This window comes from Anser cygnoides, chromosome 1 (genome assembly GCF_040182565.1).
Source record: "Anser cygnoides isolate HZ-2024a breed goose chromosome 1, Taihu_goose_T2T_genome, whole genome shotgun sequence".
Lineage (NCBI taxonomy): Eukaryota > Metazoa > Chordata > Aves > Anseriformes > Anatidae > Anser > Anser cygnoides.
In genome coordinates, this window is record NC_089873.1 from 24,099,343 (window position 1) to 24,122,782 (window position 23,440).

General features: G+C 43.6%; 1 protein-coding gene across 2 annotated transcripts in view; it reads left to right on the forward strand.

Moving 5' to 3' along the window:
- Positions 1-1,555: 1,555 nt before the first annotated feature.
- The window catches only part of WASL (WASP like actin nucleation promoting factor), a 49,466-nt gene continuing 27,581 nt past the window's right edge, over positions 1,556-23,440 (forward strand). The window contains exon 1 of one of the 2 annotated variants that reach the window (XM_066990609.1): positions 1,556-2,081. In XM_066990609.1, the coding sequence (XP_066846710.1) occupies positions 1,962-2,081 (120 nt within the window). In that variant the 5' untranslated portion in view covers positions 1,556-1,961. The remainder of the gene's footprint in view (positions 2,082-23,440) is intronic. The other variant, XM_048065699.2, reaches the window with a different exon arrangement.

Below are 23,440 nucleotides of genomic sequence, written 5' to 3' on the forward strand. Positions count from 1 at the left end.
AGGAACAAACAGTAAAAGTTAACAGAAATGAGTGGGGGAAAAAAAGCAATGAACATAACAAACCAGAGAAGTGAGGAAAGTACCAGCATTTACCTGTGAAAGGTGTATTATATTTTTAGCTATTTACACTATGACCACCAAGACACGTACGAAATTTCCTTGAAACAGGCTCTGGCTGCAAAATAATTGTGAAAAAAGGAAAGAAAGAAAAAAGAAGTGCCTTGTAAAGTGCTTCCATGTGTTTTATCTCTTTACATACATTTTCAACAAACGGAATGCTGCCAATATTCTTTAGCTAAAATATTTCCCCTTCCACTAAAATATGCACATACTTACACAAGAAAGGAATGAAAGCTGAAGTACCTATGACTGCTGAAAAATACTTTGAAAGAACTGGTTCCTACTGTTTGCTGTTCCTTTATAGCAAAGACCCAAGCCACTTCTGTGAGATCTGCACACTGAGGAGTCCTGTACGCATGTATTTTAAATTCTTTTTATGCTGAAAGTTCAGGATTTCCCACTATGTTCTGTCTTCCGTATGTTTTCGGACACAGCTACAGGCTCTTTTAAGTACAGTGAAAAGGGCCTGTAAGCAGAGCAGAAGGGGTCGCCATCTGTTCTTGCCCAATCTTTTGGAAGATAGGAAGAGAACTCAGCACAGCTTCATGTAAGATTTGTGTTCACAGATTTTCCTCCTGCGCTCCCCTAGCTCCTTTCCTCCTGTGCTTCATCGGTTCTTCCCTTTAATACAAAGTAAAACATCACGGGGGAATTGCTTTAGCATCTTCCAGATGGGCAATGAATTGATCAGAGGAGGTGAAGCTGACATATACGCCACTTAAAAACACCGAGAAGACTAGGAAGGTGCTCACCTAGCCATCTCTTTTTCACCTTTGTCTTCACAAGTATTTCTTCTGTGCAGCTGGAAGTCAGACTGAGCATACGGCAGCTGTGCCAAGGCTCTCCAAGCTCCGAAAGGCCTTCGGCCTCCATCTCTGCTACTGTCATGTGGAGAGAAGCATCGGGGATGGGAAATCCGGCTGACAAAGTGTACTGACTGTATATAGGAGGTGTCCTCTGCAGCTGGCCCCTCAGAGAGCTCAAAATACCCGCTACAATTTTTAGTTATTTCACCTCCAGCTGTAGAAGGCTGTGCCAGGCGGGGTACCGGCTCTGACACCCGCTGCTCCCTGCCTGGGTGACCGTGCCGAGGGAACTGCTTCTGCACCGCATAAACCGCCCACCCTACGCAACGCAGAATAACACCATCCACTCGGTAATTTGCACGGTGAAATTATTCAAGGAAACGTTCTTCTTTCAAAGAGAAAAGGTCAAAAAAGGGTTCTGGAGTTACTCATTGAATGGCTTTTGACTTAAAAACCTGACAGGAGCTCGGTGCCGGGCTCCAGCCGCGCTCTGCCTGCCCCCACCCCGGCACCGGCGGCGCTAAGCCCCGCTTATAAAAGCGCTGTGCCCGCTCCTTCCTCTTCTCCTCGTCTTTCCTCCTCCTCCTCCTCCTCCTCCCGGCAGGTATTTAGGGGGAGGGCGCCGGGGAGAGGCCCTTGGCGAGGCGAGGCCGCGACGGGGCGGGAGCGGAAGGGAAAGGGAGGGAAGGAAGAAGGGAAAAGGCGGCGGCGCTCTCGCTCCGTCTCTCGCCGGCCTCCCCTCCGCCTGCTGTGGTCTCGCCCGCCCCCGCTGCCATGTTGGATCGTGCGGCCGCCGGAGCCGGGCCGAAGTTGGAAGTTTAGCCCGGCGCCCGGGGCGGGCGGCCATCGGCCGGGCTGCCCGCCGCCCTCCCTCCCTCCGTCCCCCCGGCCCCTAGCGGGAGGCTCCGCCATGCGGCTGCCGTGAGGCGGCGGCTGGACGAGGACGAGGAGGAGGAGGAGGAGGAGGAAGGGGCCGAGAGCGCCAGCGGTTGCAGGGCGGCGAGGGAGGGCAGCGCCGCCGGGCCGGCCCCGGCCATGAGCGGCGCCCCGCAGCAGCAGCCCCCGCAGCCGCGGCGGGTCACCAACGTGGGCTCCCTGCTGCTCACCCCGCAGGAGAACGACAGCCTCTTCGGCTTCCTCGGCAAGAAATGCGTGGTGAGTCCCGGCCCCGGAGGGGACCGGGGCGGGGGGGGGGGGGGCTGTGCCGGCGGCTCCCCCTGCCCGGTGCCCACCGTGCCCGGGCGGTGCGGGTGGCCCCGGAGCTCGGGGCGGGGGGGACGGAGCGGGCCGGGGGGCTCGGCCGCTGCCCCCGGGAGGGAAGCGGGCAGAGCCGGCTGGGGAAGTTTGGCCGCCCCGCCAGGCCGGGAGGAGCCGCGGCAAGGCCCGGGTCGGTGCTAGGCCTGCCTCGGCTGGGCTGGGGGGGCCCCGGCGCGGCATCCTCCAGGGTCTGCTTGGGGGAGAGCACAGAGCCGCTCGGAGGGGCGGGCAGGACGCTGGTTAGAAGGACAAGCCGTGTAGCAAAGGTGTTCCCGAGTATATCAGTAAGCTCTTCGTTTTCAGAGTACCTTCTTGTATGTTAATGTAAAGCTGTACCCATCTGTGTTTAAAAAAAAAAAAAAGCCACTTGATAGCTTCAGAAGTCAGCTTTTAGGTTCCTCATTTTCAGAATACCTCCTCGTATGTTTATTTTAAACTTATATTTATCCGTATTTAAAAAGAAAACACCCCCACATAGCTTCAAAAGTCAGCTTTTAAGTTCTTCATCTTCAGAATATCTTCTCGTATGTTAGTGTAAAACTGCTCATCTGTATTTAGCAAACAACAGCCACTTGACAGCTTCAAAAGTCAGTTTTGAAGTTCTTCATTTTCAAATACCTTCTTGTATACTAAGGTAAATCTCCATTAGTCTATTTTTTAACACAAAGCAACCACTTGATAGCTTCAAAAGTCAGTTGTCTTTTTAAAAAAAATACAGTTCTTTGAGAAAAACAAACCACTGTATTTCTGAAAAAATTAAACAAAACCTGCCCCTCTTGTCCAAACGACCACTTGGAAGCCATTTCAAAGGGGTACCTGGTGTCCTGTGATGCTTTGTGCCCGGCACGAGAGTGCTGCTGTCAGGCAGCTCGCCTCTCTCTGCGGTGCCATGGGGAATGTTTCATGGGCTTTAAGTTGTGGCTCGGAGCGGGGTATCGGTGCCATCGCAGTGCTGCCACATACCTCTGGACTTTGAAACGGTATTGTTGATCAGCCCGTCTCTTGCGAGGGAAGTGTGAGATGTAGTGACCGAACAGGAAGTACGTGATATTTACGTTGGGGTAAGTTAAATTGGAGATGCTGTCACAGCAATTAGGTTAAAATTGGTCGGAAGGTGTGATTACAAAACATGTAAAGAGGAGACCTTTCTATGTGAAGTAATACATTTGTAAGAAATTTTTCATTGAAATATTTTCAGGCACGCGTTTCACATGTTTAGCTCTTTGGCAAAAAAAAATAAAAGTAAAACTTTTCCAAATTAAAAAATAGTGGATGAATTTGTGTGTTTAAATTTGTTTTCCTTCAATTCAGATTTTTCTTGCCAAGTGAACACTTTGTTACGCTCGGCTGTAACACTCACCTACTCAAGTTCTCAACTTCTCTGCATAAATAACATGTAAGGCAGACTTTGGAGGTAAATATCTCTGTAGTATCTGGGTGATGCGATCTGTGGCAGGTTCATAGCTTTGTAGACATAACTCACTTCTTCATGTTTTTTTGAAATCATGCATTCTTGTGGCTTACGCTGAATTTTGGATGACTTTCCAGTTGAGGATTTCCCAATTGTGGCCCATTCCCTTCCCCTTTTCCCCCTGCCCTATATGATCTCCAGGCTAAGCTTAGGCTTGTCTGACTGTAGTGGAGGGTCTCTGCCGTATAATTGAGTGCTCAAGTCCAGAAGACTGTCAGAGTTCTAGAGACACTAAATATGAATTTTTAGGCTGAGCCAAAAACGGTGGCAGTTTGGAAACTAATTCCTGAACAGATTAAACATCTCTGTCTCAGGGACTGCAGCCTCCATGAGGAGTGGAGCAGGCATCTGGGGATGGATGGTAACTACCTCAGCTGTCCGATTTGGGTCCAAAATGCTCGTCAGAGCCTGATGGTGTGCCCAAAACTATTGACCTTCTGGCTCAACTGTAACTCAGTGGCAGCACGCTGTGCTGGTGAATGCCCTTTTGCTGTAATATGCGTGATATTTGATCTCTTAATATCCACATTTGAATTATTCATTGGTGATACTTCAGGCAATAAACGATGCTTTTTAGGAAAGGAAAATCTTGCAAGTTTCACGGGGTGCTGCAAGCTGGCTTTCATACAAGTTGAGCTGACTGCTACAGGTGGCCTTTCTGTCAGGTTAGGGCATGGGTTTGCTGCTGGATGTGATGTGTGCCTGCCATGTCAACATCACGTCAGGTTAGGTTTTACCTAACCTTCTTTTTACGTGACTAGGGAAGCGAATGCAAAAGGAACTGGTGAAATATTCAACTGCAAACCTAGGTACTCTTTTTGTAGTAATAACTTGTAGTGCTCTTGCGGAGGGCATAGTGCTGGTATCAGTCCTGAGGGTCTTGGTTAAGAAAGCGTCTGGCACCGCAGAGCTGATTTATTTCAGCAGTCTTTCCTGTGACTGCGCATTTGTTTACAAGGCAGCTACACTGAAATAACAGAGGATTCCACTAGCCAATTTTTGTTCTATGGAAATTAAGTAGCTTAATATTGATCGAGTACTCGCAACCTCTGATCTTCAGCATTGACATAATTTCAATGGCATTTTAAGTCATTATGGCTGATAAACACAGAAATTACCTGGGAGTGATGGAAGTGGTGAAGAGCCATAATTCTGTTTGTGTTGCTGGGGCCGGTATCATTTTATGGAGAACTACTGATACTTTGGGGATCTCATTGCCTAGTAGACAGTTGTACTGATTTTTGACTCCTGATTTTTTTTTAACTTGCTGAGCTGTAAAATACTTGTCTTAATCTATAAGCAATCAAAATATCTTTGAAAGTTTAATTTGTCAGGGCAAAAAAACAAGCCATTGGCTCATAGCTAAAGCTGCAGCTACAGTGAATTGAGTTAAAACTTGGATCCAGATGTAGAACTACTTACAGTAGGTATCCAGCACATAGCCCTTCAGGACTTGCTTGGTTGCACAGATATATGAAAAGCATTTAACTAGCTTTCATTCAGATGTGACACTTGTTACCTGTCAGGTATAAAACCCACCATCCGTAGAAGTCTTTCAATAACTAGTTTTTATTACAATGTAAAAATAAGTGTATTCAAACATATCTTAATAGGAGCGAGTAGATTACTTTTGTATATATTACTGAAATATTTTCGTGGTTGTGCTGAACTTGGAAGTTTTTCCTTAAATCCCTGTATGTCATCCATTTCAATTTCATCATAAGGAACAAGGTTTTTTAAGGAAAAAATGCTAGGTGTCCAAGTAATCCATTCTAATAAAGATACTTGATTAATTTGCATGACTTGCAGTGGCCAATAATGTCAGTGATAAAGAATTAGTTTATTCCTGTAGAAATAGCTTTATACATGTAAGAGACCTCAGGAAAGCAAACATGAGAAGTGTGTAACACTTGATAACGTTAGAAGCCGGTAATGGAGTATGGATATTTTATGCTGCTTAGAAGTGGGACTCTTCACTTGGTCAAGGGAGTAAGGCTAGGAGTAGGTTGTTTGTGAGATCTCTCTGTAGTGATGTGGTAAACAGGAACTGGTAAAGAATGCAAGAAGAGAAGTGACACAGCAGTAAACTAAGAAAACTATTTTGGCTGCTTTTAAAATGCATGTGACCAGAATAAGGTTGTATGTCAGAGCCAAAGGAGAAGTTGCAGTAATAGTTGAGATAAAACAGAATAAAAACCTGAACGGGTAGGGCACTGAAGAGCAAGGATATTGAGTTGTGCCTAGGTTTCTTTTCTGAATGTCTGTCCTGTTTTGTCAAAAGCCATATAACATCTTCAGATGCCTCATTGGTATCCAGTGGAGTTATTTCCCTAAATGACATGTCAGCAATAACCTTTTATTCTAGAGAGAATTCCACTGGTTTCCGACAGCTCCTCTGAACCAAGTCTGTGCCTACAAATTGATTTTCACAGGAACAGGTCAGACCGGACCCTTCAGAGCAAGCCGTCCTCCTCACACTGCGGTGTTTCTTGTTCTTACTTTCCTTACAGCCCGCTATTAATCTAAGGTAGTGAACTATGCAGCAAACAAATAACTTACTCATGGATGAGAAATGTTTTGAGACTACATGTGAATACTCTGCTAGGCATTGTGTCTCATTACTGAAACGCATTTGGGAGAAAGTCATAAAGTGGGATTTAGTTCCAGATTAAGAGACAAATTCAGATGTTGGAGTTCCACTAATGTCAGCAGATAACTCTCGCTCTTATCTAAATCTCCTATTCAGTTTACCTTAAGATAAAAATTTACAAGTACAGGTTGAATTTCTATATCTGCTTGAGTGACCGTAGAGGCTGCATGTCTCCTGACTATGCTTGTCAGCTCATGTGTTACATGCCTAAACTTAGGTGCCTTGATGTGCAGGGTGAGTCCTACTACCCAGTTCAGTCACTGTGTATCTTTGTGAGGAAGTGTTATGTGCTTCTAAGCATAGAGGAAGTGATCCAGTAATACCTGGCTGGAATGAGTGCCTCAGTCCATTAAGGCTTCAGAGCTCTCACAGTCTCTTCTGAGCTACTTCATAGACCTTTCCTCTGTTTTGCAGGTAGTTGAGTGCTGAAAGTCTCTGTGGTTAATGAGCCGGTCGCGAATGCCACTCGTGCTCCTGATAATGCGCTCTGGAATCTTGCAGTGCACGGGCCCAACAGGATGAAAGCAATTTGTAGTCGCAAGCTGCTGTGTTGCAACTTGGCAGCTCTCCACAGCTAAGAACCAGGTGGAGGAATTCAGAAGAGCCCGAAGATGGAGCACAAGTTTTAGTGTAGGATGCAGGTGAACATTTGTAAGATGCCTTGACTACGGGGTTTCCACCGAGATGTCCAGATACAGCGTGTTTAGGAGAACACGTGAGGACGAGGTAGTTTCTTGCGAGAAGATGAAGACTGAGTTTGCTTTTTCATGCAAATACGTAAATGGAAAGACTCTGCTTTGTTGCTCCTTTGATGTAGAATTTGTGATTTCTGTGCTTTATCTGATTGTAAATATTGATTTGAATCTTGTTGCTAGAATGTTTGCTTTGGGACTATTTCTTCTGGAGTTTTCAAGGGTCTGGTATAAGCCCGATCTGTAGTAAGCGGAGTGTGGAAGACCCCTTTTCTACCACCCGTTTTCAGAGTAGAAAAGGTAATCATGGAGATTACTGAGAGTTTAGATCTCGAATCTCCTTTAGTGGAGTTCTGATATGTTTGTCCAAACAAATGTCCTAGCCTTTTCTGTAGAGCTCCTTCTGGCCTTTTATTGCTCTGTTCTTGGTGTCTCTAGTAGTACAGAAATTCAAAACTTGTTTACCACTGCAGTTGAGTAGTAGCAGCTGCAGGTACAGCAACAGCAGTGTTTCCCACCAGCAGCTCCTCTCTCTGCACTGGAACATACCAAAGAGTTGAAGTGGTCTGCATGTGGTGAGTGTTGTCAAGAAACTTTGTAGTAGTTCATTTACCGACATGACAAAAGGCTTTTTTATTATTATTATTTTCCTTGACCTTCTATAGGCAGAGCTGTCCACAGCAGAGATGGTTTCGGTGAGCTTTTCAGTGTCCTGTTAGGATGCTTGCTGTTCACTTAAAGCAGTGTGGTAAGATTTACAGTGTCCTCTCTTCCACTGAGTGCGTTTCGTAGGCTTGTCTCTTGAGCAATCTTTGTAGTACAGAAATAAAACTGAGTGTAGTGCAGAACACAAGGTTTCATGACCTAATACCTTGATACTAAAATACAGGAAGCAGTGAAACTGTGTCATGGGCACTAGGCAGAGTTGCTTTTCGGTAGGTTAGGGAATGACCTCCTCAAGAACAGTTGACATTACATGTTACTTGAGCACAGAGATATTATTTTAATTGCCAGCTTTTCCTTGTAACAGTAAATCATGCAAAGTGGATTTAGCAGAATTTGAAGTGTATCTTCATGGGTGGTTTTAAACAACCCCCTCGCTCTACAAGGACGTGACTTGGTCAGATGCTGTAGATATAGTCTTGTTTCCCAATATATTTGCTTGGGTACACTGCCATGCTAAATTCTGTGGCTTCCAGACATGTTGTTTATGCCTGGATAACCACTAAAATGGGCAAAGTAGCTATGCAATTACATTCCTGGAGTTTTCCAGTTACACTCTAAAATTCTAGTGTGTTATGATCTTTGTGCGGCAGGAGCAGTGTGCTAGTAGGGCCAAACGGAAAGATATGTAATGCAAACAGCTATGGGGACACTCCTGCAGAAAACTGCTCACTTGCTAAGTTCTTCGAATTCAGTAAGGTATTTTCAACTACCCTGGAGTTGGGGTTAGATAATTCTCCTGACACCTCTTCGTGTTTATGCAGTGCATGACGTTTTAGGCATCTCTAATTAGTATTCTGAGGTTGAAAATAATATGGTTCTGGTAGAAATTCATTAAAGCATCTTACAAATTACTCAGTTCCTGTAGACTTGATGTTTTGAGGAAGAGCTTGTTGCTGGCAAGGGAACTGTTGCAGCAGAGCTCCCCAGTATGCTGGCAGATTGCATCTCACCTTTGTTAGGCACGTGCCTTCATACATGCATCCACAGCTTGGTGAGGCTGTTTCCCTATAATGTTTAATCAGCTGCCCTTAAAATCCTGACTCTAGGCAGCTTTTTTTTCCTTTTAAGTTTTCTGAGGAACGATGTTAATGGATTTTCCAGTTTTCCAGTGTGTCTAGCTTAAAGCTGAAAGATCACATTAAGGCTTGCAAGGTCGTAAGTGTTTCCATTTCTGGAAGATGATTTCGCACACTGTTTCCCCCGTCAGAACTTCACGTGTAATTCAGAATTTCCCACATTCATCTCATTTCCCTTCAAAGTGAATGTGTTACTTTGCCTGTATCTCCCCTTGTTAATTAGCCACTATGCAGCATAAGAGCAGTATAGCTAAACAGGAATCTATTTGTGCTCTATAAGCATATTTTATATGCTGGGGTATTGCATCTGCAGCATGAGTAGCACCGACCTACCAAAAGAAAATGCAGTTTTCTCCTGTTTAAAGCTAAGAAAACTGTATTCTATTACTTGAACTCTTAGCTACGGAAAGATAACTGCTTGCTTCTGAGTTTGCAAACGCTTCAAAAATGCATTTGCTTTTAGTATCGTTGATGATGGCTTCCCCAAAGTTAGCCAAGACACTTGGGAATACCTTACAAGAAAGGTTAAGATAGAATATGGGATTCCTAAATGACATCTCTGAGCGTTAAGTAGCGAAACATAATAGTTGTCTCGCTGTTCTGTAGGCTATAAAGAAAGAATATTTGAATATTGGAATTTGGCGCTAAATAGTAAATGGGTTCTCCCTCCTTGAAGTGACAGCCAAAGACTTATTTACACATACGTGACATGTGGATAAGAAAAGAAATGAATAGCAATTTTTGTGTTAATATCTTTCTAAGCTAGGGGTGAAGACAAGTATAAAATGGTTTACCACTTAAACTGCTTCTGTTGTAAAATATACTATTAATTGCCTTCTTAAAAAGAATCCACTTTCTATGTAGAAAATAGAACTCTGTTAAGATTTTGTACAGCAGATTACTATGAAGTTGGTAATGATATTTTAGGAATCAATTTAGCTTCTATTGCTCTTCTAAGTCCCATTCAGCTGATGTAGTTCAAAGCCCTGCACTATGACCTCTGTCCCTGAATTTTGCATCTCGGTTTCTATCAGGGGCTTCTTCTATTTCCCTCATTGCATTCTTTTCTTTAAAGGGTTTTCTGCCCTTCTTTACCAGCAAAATGATCTCTTCCCCTTATTTCCTCTCTTCCCTTTGTCCCTCAGCTGCCTCCAAAACCTCCCTTTCTCCCTCTAGCCCTTGCATCCGCAATCTGGAGGTAGAAAAGTCTCTCTTCATCACCGTTCTTCCCTCTGCTCCCTTATCTCCCTGTTTCTTGGTTCCTCAACTTTGTTCTCACTGATGAAGCTGGTGTCTCACCTGGCACATCGCCCTAACTGTCCACACTTCATATTCTCCGAACTCATCAGAGCATCACACGAGGAGAGGCAGTCCGTGCCAGCCAGCTGTTGGCTGCTGCTTTACGATGCGCTTCAGCCTGAGGTATGCCCGTCAGACATCTCTCCCCTATTTCATCTTCGCTGGCCCAAGGTCATTGCCAGCGTTGCTATAGAAAAGAGAACTTGTGGATGAGAGAGGGGGAAGCACAACCCAAGTGGGATATTCCTCAGGCTCCTCGTGCTGCCCCACCCTCCGCTGCGCTTTCTCCAGGGAGGACCAGACTCTCCAGTTTGGAAGCTGCTATATTAAGAAGCTGTATACGGGAAGATACAGCTTCAGCAACTCTACAGGCCGAGATTTGAAACCACAGAATTGCTTAGTACTGCTTTGAGTGAACTGTAAGTTATTTCCTGCTCCCCTAGCCATGTGATGGCTCTCTCTGAGCACGGCTAAGATGTGGTCATTCTCTGTAAGGAGACATTTTTTTTTTCTTACTCCATCTCAGTCAGCCAAAGCAAATAGAAACATCACTTGGCTGGTGACACTAAATATACACAAAGGCATCCAAATAGGCTCCTCTCTTTTAAAACTGTACTTGATTTTTGTGGTTAACTGAAGAGAGAGGAAGAAAACTATGAACATCCTGTAGTGGTATGTGTTCTGTGCAATACTGCAGGCAAAAGCTTCCCCTTACGTTTGCAAAGAAGGAAGCAGTAGTTTCTAATAAATAAAACGCAGGGCTGTTTTTTCTTTATCTGCCTTTAGTCTGTACCTAATGGTATCTCAGGTATGAAACTTGTTTTGTAACTGGGCACTCAGGATTATTAGCTCTAGACTTTGTTGATACAGTTAACTGCCAGGTTACTAAAAAGTACAGGTTTGGTGCTTAATTTTACACAGCTTTTTATCAACCAGTATTTTTCAGCCTTATAATATGTATTATAACTTTTACCTTTCTTAACCAGCAATGTTGGCCTCTGTTTTCCTGATAGTACTGTTCTCAGTTTATGTAGCTGGAACTTTTCGTTTAAATCTACGTAAGGTCTTAAAGTGTCATTGCAACAGAAAATGCTGATTGCTCTCGATCTCTGGATCTCAGTAGTGATTCAACAAACATTTATCTGTTCTTGGAGGAAGTAAGTGTTCTGAGAGATTGGTTCTGTTTGGGTGCCGATATCTACCTGCTTGAGAGACTTAATACCTTTGTATCTCTGCATGGATCCTGCCCTCCTTGCCTTAGTTCAAGGTCATACAAGGTGCAACAGACGTAGAGGTGTTTCAGTTCTGTTTGATAAGATGGATTGCGATGGATTTTAGTGCCAAATACTTCTCTAAAAATACGTCACTCTTACATCATGGTTTTCATTTTGTCTTTTTATGTCATGTGGGAGGTATCTCAGTGCTACATTTCTTCATTGAGATTTTTCCTTTGCATCTCTGGCCTTTGCTGCCTGTAAACAAGAAGTCTGGTCTCTTCCTCTGCCCACTGTTTGTATTACTTAGCTGAGGGTTGCTTAGAGAGCAGGTAGGTGTTTCTGCTGCTGCTTCAGGCTTTGCCCTGTGTAACCAAGGGGTCTGGCCCTCACACTGACCATACCTTTCTGTCCCTGATAACCAGAATCAGTGTGTTCAGAATACAAGATACCTACCCAGAGTGTGTAGAAGCCTTGTGCCAGAGGGACGTATTCTGTCCTTTCCCTCACCTCTGGTACATCAGCTGTGCTACTTCTGCTTAGGTTTGTTAGCATCAGCAGGGCAGCAGCGTGAGCTCAGGCACTGTCCTGTGGCTTTCCATGGCGTTAAATTTGCTGGCATGCTTCCTGGCATGGGTTTGGGTAATGCTAGCTGGTACTCACCTACTCGCCCCAATTTAATGAGCGTGGTTTTGGGACTAGAATGGGGTAAGCACAGTTCCTAATGGGTGGTATGGGCAGGGCCGTCCTCACCCATTTGTGTTGTGTGGGAGGACAATGAGTTCCTCTGTGTAGATGCAAATTCTCCCATACCGTTTGTCATCAGATCCAGAAAGTGGGCAGAGTCCTAGTTTGTGTAACCTGTAAAAAAAATACCAGGAGACAAAAGTGACTGCAGTGGTGGGATTTGGTAGGCCCGAGTGAGCCATCTGTTCCAAAATTTCTATTCACATGTGCATTGGAGAGCAAGGGGCAGCTCCGCTGCTGTTCTCATGCCTGTCCTCTTTGACATCAAGTCAGAGTCAAAGTCCTGCCAGCAGCAAAATTCAGTATTATCTGTCTGCTCTCTGAAACGGTTTTTTGGAAACCTGAGAAAATTTGGGTGACTGGAAGTTTCCAGCAGGTGAAAGCGTGCCTTTGCATGTAGCAACCTACTGCAGCAGGCAGACTATCAGGTGCATCTGACATGCTGTGAACACAAGCTCGTAAGGCTCCTGATCCTCTTCTCTGATTTCAGGGGGGGGGGGGGAAAAAAAAAATAAGTATTTTGCCTTGTGGTAAGGAGATCAGGCTAACTTGGAGCCGTTCTACAGACACTAGGTGCAGCAGGGATGACCTCAAAGGCTGCTGCATTTCACTTACTGTACTTCTTGATTACAGAGCACAGGCCTATAAGGAAAACACATTCCTGGCCAAAGCTTTCTCTTCTGATGGGTAGCTTGTAAGTAATTCAAGAACAAAGTTCTGTGTGTCTTCAGAGACTCTGGAGATCTGTGCTGAGGTCTCAAAGTCTCCACCACAGCTGCGTTTTGGAGAGGTCCAGCAGTTTACTGTCAGTTCAGACCCAATATTTTCCCACTTGAGATCCAGAGATGGTGCTAGGGAGCGAGGCAGCATAACTAATGACAGTTTAATCATCGTGTGCTCTGTTTTGGTGTTTCAACTTAATCATTTATTTCTGTCAGAGATGTGAAAGTGTCTCTTTTGCATGCACTGGGTCTCATATTAGATAATGTCTACAGAGCTGAAGCATCTAAATGTTTGAAGCTTTACATTTTTTTCCGTCCTGTGATCTCCTCTTCCTCCTCCCCACCTCCAAAACGCCTGCTTGTACAAGGCAGGACTGGCCCCCTGGTGATGCTTGGTGCACTACCAGCAGCTCCACTACAGCGGGCCATTTTCCTTTCAGAGTGGAAGGGAGGTAATAATCCAGCATGGATTTAGAAGCTGAGTGCTTTTAGCCTTAATATCAGGGTGGAGACTTGCATGGCAGCTCTGGCTGCAGTGATTCTTTGAGAAATGAAGTGGCACAGTGCCAATACATGCACATTGTTGTACCATGTTGGAAGCAACTTCTCCAAGGTCACCACATGCGGACAATCGCTACGATGCACCTTGGAAATAGCAAAAGGCCTTATGTGGTTGGTTTGTGCTAAATAAACATCCCAGCTGTCAGCGAGGGTGCCTGCTCTGTGTCATCGAAGCTGTTTCTTATGCCAGATGCACTGGGCACTTTGTTGAAATGCAACATGGAGGCCTGTTATGGTCAAGTAACCTGGTCCAAAAGTGAAGTAACTGGCATCACTTTGACTCTGGAGTTCCTCAGAGGACCATGATGTCTGCTGCAGACCTGAGGCTTGTATGTGGGGACCAGTGGAGGTAGTGATCCACATTCCAGGTTAGCTCATGGAAAGCGCTGAAGTTCTGCACCGTGCTGCATGTCTCACGGGGGGTGGCAGAGGCCTTCTTGTGAAGGATGCTCCTTTGAGTAACAAGTGTTCTGCAGGCCACGTTCATTGGTAAAGCTGGCAGGCTTTTCAGTTCACTCTTTAAATCTGTCTTCTATAAATAGTCCGTGTGTCCAGGAGTGGAATCTAGGCTAGCAAGAAGTGTTTGGTTTTTTTTCTCCCACTTGGTCAAGCTTTAGCTTGTGTCACTGATACAGCCCCATTGCCATCTTCCTGTAGGAAGGTCACTGGTGTTTGCACCACAGTGTTGAAGCTTCTGGCAAATTACTTCCTGGGTCCTTTTTTAGGACCCACTTATACAGGCTTCAATCTGATGTTCATAATGCCGAATATCTAGCAATCGATATTGCGTAGGTCCCACTCCTGTAATTACTTCTTCCAGCAGACTGGAAGAGAGATCCTATTTCTATACCCATATTAAGTGTTTTGGGTAGGGTGTCATTTTTCTTGAGCTCTGTCTTAATTGGATAATCAACTTGTTTTCTCTAAACTGTATACACCTGGGGCTGATATTATCTTTCGTACACTCAACATCAAGAGCACTCCGTTTCCGTGCTAACAGATTGAGGCTGTGCAAGTGCTCAGAGCAATGGGTGCAGTTAGCTGGACACAAGGAAAGGAATACTCATGCAAAAACTGGCAACCCAGTGTCTGCTTTGGCAAAGGGGAGCTTCTTTCAGTCACTGGAGCTTAAGTTGCATAAGAGCGATTATGGAAGATTATCTCACTTGCGAATGTGTTACACTGCTGGAAAAATGCATCACTGTCATTAGTAACGTTTTTTTCTGTTTAATAGTTACAATCGCTATTAAATCAACACTTTTATTCTGTTAGCAAGTGTGTCATTGCACTACACTGTCTCTACGCCATCACAAAATCACCGTAACTTAGTGCGCAAAAGGAGGTTTTCAGAAGAGTGACAAACATCTGACCTGACCGAAAAGCTGCTGCCAGCTCTTTCAGGCAGCAAGAAGCAGTGGCACTGAGCATGTTCACCTCGCTGTCAGAAGTTCCAGACCGGGCAGAAAGGCCTCTGGAAAGTAGTTCAGGAACTGAGGTATGTAACACTTCCAGTCTGCTGCCTGGTTAGGTTCCTGATATTGGCTGATGGGACTGCCAATTCGATACGGACTGATTGTCTTCAGTATTTCATTTTCACTATTTCATTTCACATTTTCATCAAAAGCAAAGCTGTGTAAAGATCTTCATTAAAAATATTCTTTTGGTTCAACAGGTTGTATTTCATTAATTCAGGCACTACTCACCAAAAGAGTAAAGGTCAGATTCAGTCCTATTCTTCTAAATGTTCTTCAAAACAAATATTTTCTATCCTAAGTGTTTTTAAAATATCTTAAACTACTGTATTCATCGTAATTATATTGATGGCTATAGATTTTAAGTTCTTGCATTATCTAGCCTAATATTGATTTTCTTTACCATAAGCTTTGCTTCTCACACAAGATGTAGTGTTGAAGGTAGAATAAAAACACTTTATTATCTGTAAATTCAGAGTGGTGCGTGCTTCTAGCACCTTGCACAGCATGTTTGTTATTGCTGCTGAACAATGTTCACAAGTTACCATTGTGAACGGGGACACAGCAATACTGAAGGGAGAAGTAACTTCAGCTTCTGCAGAGATGCTGTTCTGGCCTATTCAAACATAAATATTTAAGAATAAAAGATTAAGAACAGTACCGCTGCCTCCATTCCTCAATTCTGCCTATGATTGCTCATTATAGCTGCTGTGTAAAGGTGTACTACCAGTGCTGTACTGAAGAGAAGTGTCCTGTGATTAAACTGGAAACCGGTAGGTTTTCTTCATGGACAGTACTTACATACAGGCACCGAAGTGCAGGAGAAATGCATCCTGCTGCCCTTTCTACAAAGCTCTTGCTGTATAAAGAAATGCTGTATCTCATTAATGGTAAATTAGCAGATTCTTTACAGTTTTTGCTGTTCTAGTTTTTCCTAGCAGAGCAGGCAGCCCCGTGATAAGTGAGTCTGGCACCCTAAGGAATTGCAGAGGAAGAATTGAGGCTTCTGAGAAGGAGCTTTCCCGTTCAGCAGTCCTCCGTGCATTTATTTTTGGGTAGTAGGCAGTAAGTTTGGAAAGGAAACTGTCAACTCCATTGTTAGCAAGTTTTGACTTGCAACTGTTTTTGAAGTCCTGACTTGGCAGAGGGCACTTCTACCCATTTCTTCCCTTGCCCCTGAAAACTGAGTATCGCAAACCCACTGGTTTGTCTTCAGTTTTTTTTCAAGCAATAAACTGCACCCAAACGTTACCTTTATACTGTTCCTTTGGATAGTCCAAAGGGAGCATGTACCAAAAACACAAATTGCACAGGGGAGCCTTTTTATATGGTAGAAATTTACCATTTATAGTACGTGATGTGAGAATTGTAACAAAAATCTTAGAGCTACAGAGCCTGTGCCATAGCAGATGGCTGAGAGTAAGCTCTTAATGCAGTTTCTAAGAGGCATAAATAGTAATACCGAAATCCAGCCTAAAATATCCCTAGTATGTTTCATGTAGCTTTCTTTAGAGGAAGAGCCTAGATGTATGGAGAAAATTATTTTATCGAATGGCTGTGCTGGAATTAGGCTGCAGTGCCTAATTTTCAAAATTGCTTCTGTCAGGTGAGTGTCTGGTTCCTCTGGTATTAACATCAGATTTTTTTTGTGTGCTTGATCTCATGATTTTCTCAGTCTTTCATAAGACTTCCGGGATTCTTGTTCTTCCTCCTGGAAGAGACCCCTAAAAATGCTGAGAAAGTGGGAAATGACTTTTGCTTTATTAAAAAAAAAAAAAAAATCCTTTTACTATCAAGTTTTGGGACATTTGCTTTGTGCTCTTTATTCTTCCATTTTAAAAAGAAAAAGTTTAATATACTGAGTATAAAGTGTGATGACTTACAAAAGCATTAGTATGTATTGTTATTCACAAAGCTTAGAGCTGTGGTTTGTCTAAAATGCAAATAGGTGGCCTGCATTCAGGCCAGGGTTTATGTAGAGTTGGCCATATAAGACCACTGTTCTGTGACACTGATTCCAAATTACTAAAATTTGTTTACAAATATTTAAGTTAATATTGCACTCCACGGTACGTTAGCAAAGTCATTGCTTTGGACCTACAAAGAAGGAACGAGCAGTGACATCTGTAACTGTTAGCTGTAATAAATGTCAATTTAATCAAGGCTCATCCCTTGCAGTGAAAGGATATCTCTGTTCCCTTATCTTCATGGTTGTAGCGTGTCTGAGACTAAAACAGTCAACAGTAAACAGGCTATGAAGTAGTAATTGATGTTCACGCATTGTGGAGAAAACTAACGCAGTTCCACGCTGCCTGTGTTAGCCCTTGCTGTTAGCAGATGAGGTACGGTAGCCCTCGTCCTCCAGCCCCCAAACCCCAAGAAATGGATTTCTGCCTGTGGCAGCCTAATGCTGTTTTCTTCATCAGTAGTGCTTAAAGCACTGTACAGAGGTAGAGGTCACCATCTTCTCCATAGCACAGATGAAGAAAACGAGGCATGGGGGAGAGATGAAGACAAGCATCATGCTACAGGCTGTTGGCAAGACTGCATTTAAAATAGCATTCTCCCAAACGTTTAATGCTTTCACTATTAGGTATGTCTTCTGCTCTCAAGGATCTTTTAGCACTGTATCCCCTGACTGAGCTTTGAATTTGGCCAGGTATCATGTAACCACTAAATCTTTGTGCTCTTTTTCTCCTAGTAGCACACCTACATTTGAGGATTTATAACTGGGAATAACTTTTTTCATAGCAGACTCAGTTATTGGCATAAAAAAATAATCTTATGTACAATTAAGAGTTTCTTTATCTGGCTTGAATTATAATGGTTCTCTTCAAACAGGGACTGCTGCAGGAGGAATTAAAACATGTTTCTGTGGCACAGGGAAAGTGGAAGGGGAGCTGCTTCTCTAAGTACCCTTATATAAGTGGATTGAGGCTGCTTTATGGGGCAGGCCTCCAGTTGTATACACAATTGAGAGACCAGTTGCTGGCTATTATTCAAAGAGGTTTTACTTTTAATAGTCTTTTCTCAAATTTGTTCATATTTTGAAGGGAGTTCTTTGTTTTGTGTTGGCATGAAGTTAATGTTTTCTTATAAAGAGCCTTTCTTTTACAATAGTTTAAGCTGGTTTATTTCAGTGTTCTAGAAGTATTTGAAGTCCAAATTCCTTATGTTATGCCCTCAGTTCTAAAGATCATAGGTTCTGAATCTTACCTCTGTAAAGCAAACATATATATATTTTAAATCTGGAAATGAGACTACAGGGAGATGATAACATTTTCAAATGATAAATAACAATTTCAAATTAATGAGTATTCAAGAGCTAGAATAAGTCAAATTCCTGAGGCTTATGCTTTGCATCCTTTCTTTAATCAATGTAACTGTTGGTTTGAAGACTTTCATTGTGGACGTGGTGATGCATATGCCACTGAGTGGGTCTCTAAAGAACTTCAGTGGATCTAGCACTTTTTTTAAACTGCCTGTTTTCCTTTCATGAACAAGGGTCTGAATTCTGACTCATTTTCATGAAGGCATTCTCATATTTTTGAAGTAGATGTGAAGATCTGTTTATAATAGTCTGCATTAAATACAGAACTAAGTGTGTAGCACCTGAAAAAATATTGTGTAGGAAATGAAACGGCTGGTGAATGCTGGAGAAAGAGGACCTTGGTGCATGAAAGCAATGGGTAGATGGTAGAGGAGAAGAAAACATTGAGTCAGAAGAACAAGTTTCCCTTATAGCCGAGTTAGCAGTGGTAAAAGGCAAAACAGATTTGAGCTCCAATTGTATCCTGTAAGTAGCGTGAAACTCTTTTGATTCTTGCACTGTATTTATATGGCTTAAAGCCAACCTGCGATTTCTGTGCAAGGCTATGAAATGTTGTTTTGGGAAGTACATAATGTCCAGATCTGTACAATGGTTTATTTGTGTGAGTATCATCCTAGTCTTTAAAGTCCTGGTTAATTTACAGTGGCTCACAAGGTAGACTTAAACATTTAATCTAAAAATTCTCTTGAGCTTTGAAAAAGAACAGTCCTATAAATGGCTTGTTTCTTTTGGAGGAAAAATTGCAAGATCAAGTGTGTGTCTTCTGCAGTGAGACTACTTGCTCCAGGGCAGTGGGGCAGCGAGAAGCTCGTGGCAGTTGTGTGTACAGCACGCTTTTATTTGTTCTCAAAGTAACTGAATGCGTAACTTTGACAACAGAGCACAAATAACTGTTTTGTCACGTGTTTGCTGTTTTCTGGCCAGCCAAGATTTCAACAGAGCTAAGACGTGAGACACAGCTGAGTGAGGTAATAACACTGTGCAGGTAAGCAGGAAGTGTCCGTGTTTAGTTTGCTCATAGGCGGAAGCTCCAGGTTGAATGTCACCTCCTATGTTAGTTGCTAACCCGAGATGGGCCAGCTCCGGGGTACTGTAATGCTGTAATTGCCAGCCTGCTCGGGGCTGTGGCTATGTGACTGCTCTGGAGGGCTGAGGTCTTGAACTGAGGTTGTAGGCTTTAAGAATACCTTTGATGAAAGCATTTTCTTTCCCCTCTGTTAGATTAAGATCCTTGTTTGTCCAAAATAATAAAGAATGCCTGAAGTGGCTTTGTGCTGTTCCATAAAAACTTCCTCTCTTCCTTCTCCCTTCAAATAAGTAAAAAGCAGTCCCCTTTATGCTATGGCTTTATTTTTAATATGGTCCAAGTTTGTGTGTAGGTGGGAAAAAAGATATTTGCTTCTATGCATAGTACACTTCTAAATCTGTGGGTGATCATGGGAAATTAAGCAATGAAAAGAAAGCTTTAAGCTTAAAACTGAACATTGTTGGTGACTGCAATAAACAATTCCACAGGCAGTGGAACTGATGAGGCCTCCGTGTCTGGCAGCTGAGGAACTTTTCGATTTGCACCAAATAAAGCTTTTCTCCTGTGCCTGGGTATTTACAAAAGGCTCTAAGGTCAATTCTGTCAAATAAGGTAAAATCTCTCTCCAGTTTTCTTGTCTGTGGAGCAATCGGTCTGTCTCCTGAAAATAATGTCCTGCAAATTGTATTAAAATTAGAAGATTGTTTCCAGCTGCTTAACTTGTTGAAATCTGCCAGCAAACTCCAGTTCTCTATTTCTTGCTTCTGTGGGAAATGGGTATACAACCATGTCTGTAAGCATCTGAAGTTGACTTTTTTGCAATAAACAATTCTCTTCAGAGATGAGTTTGTAAGTAATTAAGTATATCTTTAATAGCTGTGAAAGTTGAAGTAATTGCCATTTTGCAATTGAAAATCGCAAATAAAGAAATATCCAAGTCGCCAGTGAATGAACACTCAAGTGTAGGACTTGTCTGTGAAGATTCAGGAGACAACCTGCTGCGAAGAAGTAAATTGTGAGGCTGTGAGTTGCATAATCTGGCTTACCAAATTTCAGTTGCATAGTCAAGGTATGGAAGAGTCCTTGAAAGGTATTTTTATCTACAGAGAAGTCTCCATGTGTGGACTACCAAGCCAAGGGCATCACACACTGTACAAGAGGCAGGAACCTTAAATAATGTGACCCACATCTCTTAAGGGAAAAAGACTAAAAAGGTGGTTGAACACATGAACACATCTACTTTACCTATCCCATCGTGTTCTTCTATCATCATTACGGAGTGGGGCCCCAATCCTTGTATTCTTCAGATAAGGTGTCAGCAGGAAGCAAAACCAGTCTCCTTAGTGTTACTGGTCTCTTCTCTCTCCTGTGCTGTTTCTTCCAATCTCTGTCCCTTCCCTTTCTAAAACTGCAAAAGCAGGTGGTGCTTACTTGCAACGTAAGCACACTTGTGAATATTTGAGAACTCTAAAATTTGATGAAGGCTTTGATATTTCTTTATATTTCTTGCCATGATCCCTGAAGTGGACCTAAACCTTCACAACAGGCACATATGCTTAAGAGAGGTGGATCATGTACTGTCCAGGGCTGATAAACATTGTAGGTTCCTGAACTTAACCAAGCTCAAGTTTTCCAAGTTTCTGTGGAAGTGCTAGGAAATTTTTGTCTACTCTAGGAAATGCCTCTGCTACTTACAATGTAAAAATTGCATGCTTGCGTGTCATTTAAGTGGCCTAATTAGTTTAGGGCTCATCTGAACAGAGACAGGCTCATTTAGAAGCACATTTGGAGGAGACTGCAGCGTGCGCCGTCTGTAGGATTGCTCAGCGCTGAGAACACTCACCCCGGAGGTGGGTTATCAGCCCTTCCTTGCAGGATGGGAACGCGCTGTTCCCACATGGCAGGAGACAGCCTCAGCGCCAAGAAACAGCAACGTTTCTCTTGAAACTGGACCACTGTGCAGAAGGGAAATCCAACTGCTGGGGCATGGAGCTGCGATGTGCGTGCCACCACCGATGGCCTTCCCATGAGAAGGGGAGGAGGTTCTAGCCTCTGATCCACGCAGCAGCTTCTGTCGATGCTCTCTGTGTTCAGTGATGAGTTACAGCGCATAGGCTGCGTTGAGCACTGCAGAAGCGTTTTTGGAAGCTCAATCTACTTATGACAGCAAAGATAAGCTAATTGCTGAATGACATGAAGGCATTACCACTGTCTGACTCCAGTTTAGTTCACTTTGAATAACATGAGCTTATTAAGGTGTTGACACTTAAATGTGTAATTACTTAAACAGTAGGTTTTTTGAGGTAACCTAAGACTTCAAGCAGTGCTTCTGCTCGATTGAGCAGTGTGATTTTTTTCTTCTGCAAAATACTTGTATTCTAGAGAAAGAAATGTCAGCCACCGAGTTCTGTCTAATTGGCTAATTTTCTGTCAACTAATCTGATTTCTTACAGTTAGCCACCCAGTGTTCTTGCTGCTGCTGCTTTCCCTTTCATCACCCTTAGTGAGTTTCCATCTCCTTTTTCATGGCTTAAATAATGCTTGGCTAGTAGAGGTTTCCTCTGTACCAAAGCTTCCCGTCCTTGCCGTGGTCAGGATTAGAGTTACACCTCAGTAAGCGTTCTCCACAGCGAAGTGGTGCTTGACTTTAGCACACCTCTGTTCTGGAGCCCGGCCATCTGAGGCCGCCTGTGACTTCCCCCGGGTTTAATGACACTCAATGGCAACAGCCGTTTATTCTTGAACCCTTGTAGAAGCAAACTGCAAGCTGTCCTCCTGATCTTGTATCAAAGAAGAACCGAGTGGCATGGGAGCATCCAGCATCATCACCTGGTCAGGCTTCAGGGTGTTGGCTTAGGATAATGGGGATTGGAGCAGGTCTTACAATGCTTTCCTCCAGTACCTGCTCACCAGTAGTAGTGTTGGTCAGGACAGCTTTTTCCAGATACCTACTTTAAGGAAATAAAAATAGAAATATTGGTGTGTATTCTGGTAGGATGGGGATTGTACACAGCTAGGCGGTTTTGAATTGCAAAGTAGCATCATAGCATTTTTCATAGAAGCATTAAAGTAGCTAACTGTGCGCCCTGAGACTTTCAAGCTGAAAGTCTTTTGATGGACTTCCTGAAGAAGCTACGGGCATTATACCAATATCAGCATGCTTCTTCAAGAAGTTGCTTTGCCTGGAAACAAACTGCAGCTAGTTGAGTTGTAGTCTTGTAGTCTTGCACTGTAGGGCAAGGGTAGGGCAAGGTTTTCCTTCAGTTTTCTCTGTAAGATTCTTCCCAGGGCTGGGAGGGGTAACTAGGAAAAGAAATCTGCCATGTGGGATTTCATTGCCTCTGTATACATGGGTCTGCACCTTTCTTGGAAAAATCTGGAGTTTTAAAATTGGACAGACTGACAATCACTGTTTTCAGAAGTATTGTCAACGTGTAACACAACAATACCGAACCATTAGAAGAATACATTGTACTTAGTTGTATTTTTACAAGCACTAAACTGGGAGTGATTAAGCACTGGAACAGGCTTCCCAGAGGTAATTTGGGGCCTTTAAACTTAACTGGGCAAGACCTTGAGCAACCTGACCTTGCTTAGCAATTGCTTAGCAATTACCCTTGCTGTGAGCCAGAGGTTGGACTGGATGCCTTAGGGAGGTCGCAGCTGACCCGAGGTATCTGAGGTTCTTTGACGGTGGCACTGCGAGCAGCTGGCAGCTGTACGTGGAGACCTGTATGCTGGCATGGATTCTGCTGAGCTGTCCGGTGTGCCTCTTGCAATCAGGCGTGCTGCTGTCTGTGCTGGCTTGCTTTACTGTTTTTGAGACACGCTGAGTTACTCTAAGTAATTAATTAGGTGTCTGCAGCAAGCGTTCATACCAGAAGCTGATCAAAGTACTCGGGTACCTGCTGCCCAGCTGGAAGCTATCAGCACGGGTGTGAGCCACCCCCACAAACGCGTGGTGACTCGTTGTGGCCACCTTTTGCAGGCAGAGGGTGTTTCATGAGCCCTGTGCTGATAGCGCATATCCTGCAGCCTGCGTGTCCAAGGATGAGACCAGCTCTGCCAGTGAGCTGATGACGCTAGGCTTACTGCTTCCCAGCTTATTAGTGTGAGGGGTGTGACAAGTCCCTGGAATCAGTGGCATGTCCTCCTGCAGGATGCTGGCTGTGGGAACAAGAAAAGGAAGCAAGGAGGTTGGTTTTCCTCTCGTACCCTGCTGGCTTCTTACTTTTTCCCGTGCACATTTTCCAGATACAAAGGTATATA